Source organism: Penaeus japonicus, unplaced genomic scaffold, assembly GCF_977035675.1.
Source record: "Penaeus japonicus unplaced genomic scaffold, GWHDUDI00000001_assembly GWHDUDI00000032, whole genome shotgun sequence".
NCBI classification, from domain to species: domain Eukaryota; kingdom Metazoa; phylum Arthropoda; class Malacostraca; order Decapoda; family Penaeidae; genus Penaeus; species Penaeus japonicus.
Window position 1 is genome coordinate 29,063,261 of NW_028234434.1, and position 10,000 is coordinate 29,073,260.

General features: G+C 28.6%; 2 protein-coding genes across 6 annotated transcripts in view; both read right to left on the minus strand.

Annotated features, from left to right (window-relative positions):
- LOC147467993 (uncharacterized) overlaps positions 1-6,515 on the minus strand; it is an 11,675-nt gene extending 5,160 nt beyond the window's left edge. The window contains exons 1-2 of the mRNA XM_086556222.1: positions 6,447-6,515; positions 6,080-6,247 (exon numbers count right to left, since the gene is read on the minus strand). Coding sequence (XP_086412348.1) covers positions 6,080-6,247; positions 6,447-6,515 — 237 coding nt within the window. The remainder of the gene's footprint in view (positions 1-6,079; positions 6,248-6,446) is intronic.
- LOC147467994 (uncharacterized) overlaps positions 6,385-10,000 on the minus strand; it is an 8,952-nt gene continuing 5,336 nt past the window's right edge. For 4 of the 5 annotated variants that reach the window (XM_086556587.1, XM_086556583.1, XM_086556586.1 and 1 more), the window contains exon 2: positions 6,385-7,357. In XM_086556587.1, the coding sequence (XP_086412713.1) occupies positions 6,516-7,265 (750 nt within the window). In that variant the 5' untranslated portion in view covers positions 7,266-7,357 and the 3' untranslated portion in view covers positions 6,385-6,515. Of the gene's footprint in view, positions 7,358-8,451; positions 8,541-10,000 lie in introns of all 5 variants that reach the window. The other variant, XM_086556584.1, reaches the window with a different exon arrangement.

Sequence of the window (10,000 nt, forward strand, 5' to 3'; positions counted from 1 at the left end):
TATATATTTAGATATATATATATATATAAATATATAATATAGTATATATATAAATCAATAGATATATATATAATCATATATAATATAGTTTATATAAATATATAATATATATATATATATATATAATAAATATATAATATATATATATATCTATAGTATATATATGTATATATAATATTCAAAATATCTAAATATATATATATTAATATATATTTAATATATATATATATATTTATATATATATTATATATACATATATATAAATTTCTTGTAATATATATGTATATCATATATATATATATATATATATATATATATATATTATATATATATTTATATAATATTAATATATACATATATAATATTATATAAATATATTTATATATATCTCTATATCTATATATATCTATATCTATCTATCTACTATCTATCTATATTATCTAGTTCGCTGACACTATAAGTATATAGATATATAATATTATATATATATAAATACAGTATACAATATACAAAACACATATATCTCTAAATATATGTATTATAATATATTATATATATATATAAATAAATATATATATTTTTAGATATAAAAATCTAATATATATGAGATATAGATATGATAGAAACACACCATAGATAAACACACACACCACCTAACACAACACCCACACACTCACAACCACACAAACACCCACCCACACATCACACACACACACACTCACTCACTTCACACCCACACCCTCCCACAACCACACACACATTCACACACTTACAAACACAAACTCACACACACACACACAAAACAAACACACACACTAACCACACAAACACTCACACACACCCCACACACACAAACTGACCACACCCCCCCCCCACCCCCCCACCCCCCCCCCTCCCCCCCTCTCACACACACACACACACACACACACTCACACTCACACACACACTCACACACACACACCTCACAAACAACTCAGACACCACTCACACACCAGCCTAACACACCCTTAAAACACACAAACAAACCACACACAACACACACACACTCCACTACTCACTACACACTCACACTCTCACTCTCACACACACACACACACTCCACACACACACACCATCCAACCTCACTAGTCCTCTATCCCTATCTCTCACACTCACACACACACACAACACCCACACACAAACCAACACCACAATCCACAACACACACCTCTCACAAGACTCTAACAAGTAATCATAACTATCACTCTCACACTCACACTAACTCACTTTCTAAACCTAGTACAATAAAACAGTACTCTCACCCACTCACACAAAACAAACACACATAATATCAATTTCTAACTCACACTTCACACTAACATATATAAATATAAATATACTCAACAACACACTCTCCCACTCACTCACTCCCTCACACTACCTCAAACTCACTATAACACACACACTTCTAACAATCAAACACACACACTCACATCACTCACACAAACACACACAAACTCTTACACACACAGACAATACCCCACCCCCAACACAAACTCACACACACCCTAACAACCACTCCCCCCCACCCCAACACACCACCACACACAATATCACTCACACTCACTAACACTCACTATATAACACTATATTAATATGAATCCACACACACAAAAAACACTCTATCACACTACTCACACTCCACACACAACTCTCACCCACACACACACACACAAACTCACACAAACCCAAATACCCACTCACAAACACACCCTCATGTCCCACACACCACACACAAAAACACACTCACACACACACACACACACAAACACCATCACTCACCCACACTAACCACCGTACAAACAACCACCCCAAACTCACACTATCACACACACACTAACACACTCTACACACAAAAAGACTGTCCACTCTACAACTCAAAAACTCACAACCGACCATAAACACAAATAATTCCACACCAACACCAGCTCAAACAAAAACTCTCTAACAAATCACACACACTCACAAATATTTCAAACTACTCACAAACTCCACAATCTCTCTCAATCTCACAAAATCACACAATACCACTCACATACATCTCTCTCACAGGGAAACTACCCCACAAAAACTAACACTCACTTCTACACACAATATATTATGTATATATATATATATATTATATATATATATATTATATATATATATATATATATATGATATATTATATATTTCTGTATATACACACACATACACTCCACACACACACACACACACAACATTATAATATATATTATTATAAATATATATATATATATTATATATGCATATATGATGTATATATACATATATATATATATATTATATATTTCGATATATTATATATATATATATATGAATCATATTATCATCTATCTATCTATATACATACATTTATATACATTATATATATACATTGAACATATATATTTATATATATTTACATATATTCTATGTATATGTAATGTATATATATTATGTATAAATATATTTCATATATATATATATATAATATATATATACATAATAGATATATACATATATATATATTAATATATATATATATATATATACTATAATATTATTATATATATATATATATGTATTGATTTTATATTAATTTATTTATATACATATATATATATATATATATATATATATATTATATATATATATATATAATTATATATATAATATATAAATATATATGTATATGTATATGTATATATATATTTATATATATAAATATATATATATTTATATATATAAAGTATATATATATATTCATAATAGGTCGTGATATGTATACACACAACACACAACATACGCACACACACACACATATATATATATATACATTTATTTATAATATATATATATATATATATATAATATATATATATTTGTGTGTGTGTGTTGTGTGGGTGTGGTGTTTGTGTGGGTGTGTGTGTGTATGTATATATATTACATATATATATTTTACATAATATATATATCATATATGTATGTATATATATATATTTATTAATTATATATATATATATATATATATGTATATATAGTATATATATATTAAAATATATATATATATATATATATATATATTTATTTTATATATGATATATAATATTCCATGTACACACACACACACACAACAAACACACACCACACACATATATATATATATTAATATATTATTATTATATATATATATATATATATATTATATTTGCATATATATGTATTATATACATATATATATATATATATATATATATATATATATATATATATATATATGTATATATAAAATATATGTATATATTATATATATATATAGTGTATATATATATATATAAAAAGATATATATACATATAATATATTTTATATATACATATATATATATATATATTATATATATATATATATATATATATATGTAAAAAATATTCAATATAAAGTAATAAGAGATGACTTTTCATTATTTTAGTTAACTATTAACATATGATAATAAACTTTGAAACAAAACGAAAGTGAATGAAATGAGGGAATCATACGCAACTAGGCGTTTATTGGCTGGGCTGCGATAACAAACAAGTGCATAGAAGTTTGAGTAACTTTTTCATTTTCCTATATATACAATATATAAACGGAATAGTTGGAGGTCGTTATGAAGAAAGAAATATTAATGATCTTGATACAAATTAATGTATTAGTATGTTGATATTTAATTTTTTTGTTTTTGAGCGAGTGTTTTGTGACGTAAGCGAGGTGACGTTGGAGCAAGCAACGCATTTCCTCGCCCTTGACGCTCCTGCCTTCTTGCCTGGTGTCACGAGTCACGGCTTCCGATGTGGAGTGAGGATCGCCCCGCAATCCACCCAGTGGAGGTACATCGCAAGCTGAGTCTGCGGCACACCGCTTGGGGAGACAGATCTCAGGCCTAGTTTCAGTGACCGTGCAGAGACAGTTAATAAAACAAATTATTGATTATCGGTTTGTTTATCTCCAATTCCTGCTAGATTGTTACATCCCATGCCTCACATATCGTCTCAATTAATTAAAGAGGCAAAAGAACCGCTTAAACAATATATTATATATCTATATATATTAATTTATAATATATATATATTTATATGTATATATATATATATATATATATTATATGTATAATATATATAATGTATAGTATATATTTATTTATTATTATATACAATATATATATATATATATTATATATACTATATATTATATATTATATATATATAAATGTATATATATATATTTATATATATATACTAGAAATATATATATATATATATATCCTATATATATATAGAAATATATATATATAATATATACATATTATATATATATATAATATATATATATTTATATATATATATATATATATACATATATATACGTATATATATTATTATATAATATATATATATATATATATTTATATATATAATATACGTGATACTATATATATAATAATATATATAATATATCTAATATAATATATATATATATATATATATATATATTATATATATGTATATATTTATTTATATTATATATACAGTATATATATTTTTGATATATATATAATATATATATATATTACTATATATATATATATATATATTTGTGTATATATTATATATATATTTATTATATATATATTATATATATATAAATATTATATATATGTATATATTTATATATATAATTATTTATACTATATATATATCAGTATATATATTTTTTGATATATATATTTATATATTTGTGTATATATAATATATATATATATATATATATATTATATATATAATATATAAATTATATATATATAAAATATATGTATATGATATACACACACACACACACACACACACACATGATATATTATATTTATATATATATATATATATATATATATATATATATAAATGTAAATATAGATATGAATAATAATAATAATAATAATAATAAAAACGTATATATATATATATATATAAATTTATATATATATATATATATATATATAAATATATATATATATATTTTTTTTTTCGAAAACCAACGTGGATTTGGTTGTGATACTTCCCGGCAGTCCAGCGGCAGGCGACAATCTGCCGCCACCCCACAATGACATTGACCCGAATGTGTTATTTTTCATCATATGACATTTATACGTGCTGTTGTAAGTCATGCCATTAAGCCTCATTATATATCATTTATTGACGTGACTGCTAAAATTTGTTTCACAGCTTCTTAGTTAGGGTTAGGGTTTCTGAGGTTATAAAAAATGGGTTTTGTAGCAAACTCGGGGCCCGTTTTTTCTGAAAAAATTACAAAACATATAGATTCCTAGGTTAAAAATTTTTTCGGGTTGTTCAGTATATTAGTTACTTTCAACTTCTAGCTGCTTCTAGTATGTATGAGTTATGAGAGTATAATGGTGCATATGATTTTTTCATGTTATTGTGGGGGTTGGCGGCCAGATTGTCGCCTGCCGCGTTCTTTCTCATTTCATAAGTTTTTAGAGTAAAGAACGATGGCTGGCCGCGAAACAATCACAACCAAATCCACTTTGGTTTTGGGAAAAAATATCACCCTTTTTCAGTGTTCAATTGTGGACCATTTCAATTATATCGCCCAAAATTGATTTCGAGATTGTGGTGAGAAATGAAACAAGTATCCTCAAATTGAGGCAGTCCTGCATCAAAAAAATATGAAAAATTGCCCATAATAAAATTGCGATGATCAATATCATCAAACACATCATTTTAATAGTTCTGTCGATAGTTAGGTAAATGTTGAACTTGAAAGAGGTTATATATCCATTAAAAACCGTCAAAACATTTCAGATCGCCTGTGAGTTCTGGGAGGATTTAATTAAGTGAGGACCATTTCACCCGAGTCATAATATTCCATGCTCGGGAAAGAGTGTCAAAATACAATCAAAATATTCCATGTGTTTGAAAGTGAGATTGAACCTAAATTGCGATGCTATTCACATCTTGATTCCAAACTATGACTACTTACACTGTGTGATCGGATAGCAGACATAGCATCTTCCTTGGAGAGGTGAGGATCAGATCCAGGCTGTCTGTTGTCACTGCTCCCAGGTTCCTCCCCCTCTTCTACATCAGACTCTGTTGTGTGGTCCACCTTCCCATTCACTGCAACATGCCGCAGCTGTCGATTGTCTCGCTAGTACCAAGTGAAGGTTCTTTCTATCTAGTCTGTCTCCGTCTCGCTCTGGAACTTATCTGACATTTTCCGAGATGTTCTAGGCGGACGTGCCTCTCGCGTCTGTCCCTTTTTGCACGTGCTACTATATCGTTCCGTTCATATTTGCTCGCCTAGTAGCCTCTAGCCATGCTTTTGATCTCATGTATCCATTCATTGCCTTTTTCTGTGCGGTGGACCATCCTTCTGTCTTCATGTACTCATCCATGGCCTTTTTGTGGGCTTCCATTTACGAATCAGTCTTCATATGCTCATCCATGGCCCGTTTCTGTGCTTCCATATACCCTTCCGTCTTCTTGTACTCATCCATGGCCCGTTTCTGTGCTTCCATATACCCTTCTGTCTTCTTGTACTCATCCATGGCCCGTTTCTGTGCTTCCATATACCCTTCCGTCTTCTTGTACTCATCCATGGCCCGTTTCTGTGCTTCCATATACCCTTCCGTCTTCTTGTACTCATCCATGGCCCGTTTCTGTGCTTCCATATCTCCTTCTGTCTTCTTGTATTCATCCATGGCCCGTTTCTGTGCTTCCATATACCCTTCTGTCTTCTTGTATTCATCCATGGCCCGTTTCTGTGCTTCCATATACCCTTCCGTCTTCTTGTACTCATCCATGGCTCTTTTATGTGCTCCCTTATATGAATCAGTCTTCATGTATTCATCCATTGCTCTTTTCTTGTAAGATGCCATAGCCTTAGCATGCACAGCATCCCATTGCCCAGATTTCATGTATTGCATCATAGCACGCCTGAGTGATGTGCCCTTGCCCGATTTTGCCCTCTTTCCAATCTGTCGAGATCTCCCACGACCCCTGCGACGTCTTTTCTTCTTAGTCTTATCTGCCTCCTCTTCTTGATCAGTCTCATCTGCCCCGCCTCTAAGAACCAGAACGTTGTATTCTTCTCTGTGCCTTCCTATACCACAGCCAGTAACTACGCTCGCACACATCTTTTCACAGCAGTTCGATGAGGACGTCATTGGAAAATTGTTACTTCTTCTTTGTTCAGAACTGCTTTTGTTCTTGCTGTTTGCCGGTTCCGATATAACATAAGTATTTTCGCCACCGTCAACTGAAAGATATCAAATTAGACAGCTTGCCTTTTATATAATGTATTGTAAGCTAGTACTAGTTCAAAAATATCTGTGGCATTGATACCATATAGTTATTCCTTAGGAATGAAATCAGAAAAACGAAGTTTAGCCTTTTTGGGTAATGTTTTATAACTATTATATAAGCCAGTTGGGTCGAAGCAGTTTTTGTCCATAATTATTTTAATAGCCATTTTAGAAGAAAGTATGTTGTGAACGAATATATTTCATTTAAAATATAGGTATTCCAGATACTATAAGCTGAAGATTGGGAGTTCCCCATGAAACAATTTGTATATCGCAAATAGGTAGTGTTGTTTCACTTGTTATTGTATAGTTTTAACTCGACAAAATTTTAACCCAACACAATTTTAATTCAAGCAAGTTTAACCAAACACAATTTCTCAACGTAATTTTAACCCAGCGCAATTTCAACCCAACGCAATTTTAATTCGCAACGCAATTCAACTCGTTGCAATTTTAACTCAACATAATTTTAAGTCAACGAAATTTTGACCCAACGCAATTTTAATTCGACGCAATTTTAACTCAACGCAATTTCAACTTTACGCAATTTTAACCCAACACAGTTTTAACTCAACGCAGTTTTAACTCGACGCAATTACATACCTATTTTATTAGAATTTAAGTTTTAAATTTTAGTACCATGGTGTTTGGATCACAAATATTAATAATGCACTCGCAGCAAGAAAACGAGTAATTTTTTTGAGGAATCAATCGACGATTTCAAATTGCTCGGATTGCACAATCAAACTACTATGCCGATCAAACATTAAATCTTAGTCTTGCCTCTAACGACCTTCTTTGTCTTCATCGTTTTAACCTTCGTTTTTCTCTTTACGTTTGGTTTCCGTGTACTCGTGTCCACTTTCTTTATTTCCTCCTTTTTCTTTGTGAGGGTGTTCCTGAAATGTATTTATTCAGTTTACTTTTCATGACGATATTTTAAATACACATTTAAAACGTATTGGTATTCGGCAAATTAGTACGGTTTGGACTTTCGGGTTTATGTAACCGTTGATTCATCAAGTTAGAAAGCCGGACATTTACTTACCAATATGAGGCTTGGACGACAGAAGCGCTTTCAGGATCATAGATCTGCCCTCTATTGCCTTGAGACACAGACTTGAGACACAGTTTTACCTGAAATTCCGTTTATTTTTATATTGTGGTATATCACAGATCAATGCCTCTCATGAAAATGATGCTTGCAGCCAAGTATGAATGAATAATAGAGCTCCAGAATCGATTTGAAATATTGTCAAAGACTTTAACATATCATTCCCTGTTTAACAAGAACACCCTCATTTTCGGCGATTTCAAGTTGTAATAATTCAGCCATTTTTTATCCAATCGATCTGATTGGATGTCCTAAATGTACGGATTACCAAGTTTCAAGAAATTCTGACGTCGGGAAGTCCGCTTAATTTTTACTCGAAATTTGGCGTGTTCAGAAAAACATGTAGTTGGGGGCTGGCAAGCAAAGTTACAAAAACTCGTCCTCGGGCATTTCGGGTGCTCGGTCGCGTAAAGAAACCCGCCCTCGGGCTCGCGCATCTCGGCCGTACACATCTCGGGAGCCCGCTTTTTCTGCCGCGAGGGGCTTGCCAGCCCCCTGATATATATATATATATATATATATATATATATATATATATATATATATATATATAAATGTATATGTATATATATGTATGTATCTATGTATGTATGTATATATTTATATGTATATTACATATGCATATATATATATATATATCATATATATATATATATATATATATATATACTATATATATATATAGTATACACATTTAAACTTAATTAGATAAATATAATTATATAATAATGTATTTATACATATTTATTTATGTTATATATATATATATATATCAATATATATATATATATATAATATATCTATATATATATTAATGCATTTTTCTATACTTCCAATAACTATGTATATCTTCATTTATATATTTATTTACTCATCTATCTGTCTATATGTATCTTTATCTATATCTACATATCAATATCAATATCTATATATCTCTCTCTCTGTTTTTTTTTTCTCTCTCTATCTCTCTCTGCATATATATATATCTATATATATAAATATATTAAAATAAATATTTATATGAATTGCATTATATATATATAAATTATATATAATATAGGTATTTATATAATATATATATATATTGATAAATAATATATATTTCTATATTCACAATATATATAAACATATGTATTTTATATCCTATCCTCACCATACCAGTGTATGTAATTTATATATATATATATATATATACTATAACTTATAAGTATATATATATCATCACATAATATATGTATTAAAATATATATACAAATAGATATATATATACATACCATAAACACTATAAACAAAAACTATATATATATATATATATATAATATATATATATATATATATAATCATCATATATTACATATTTATAGATTCTATATATATATATATATATATATATATATATATATATATATATAAATATATAATATATTATATAATATGTAAAATATATAGTATAAATAATATATATATACATATTATAATATCT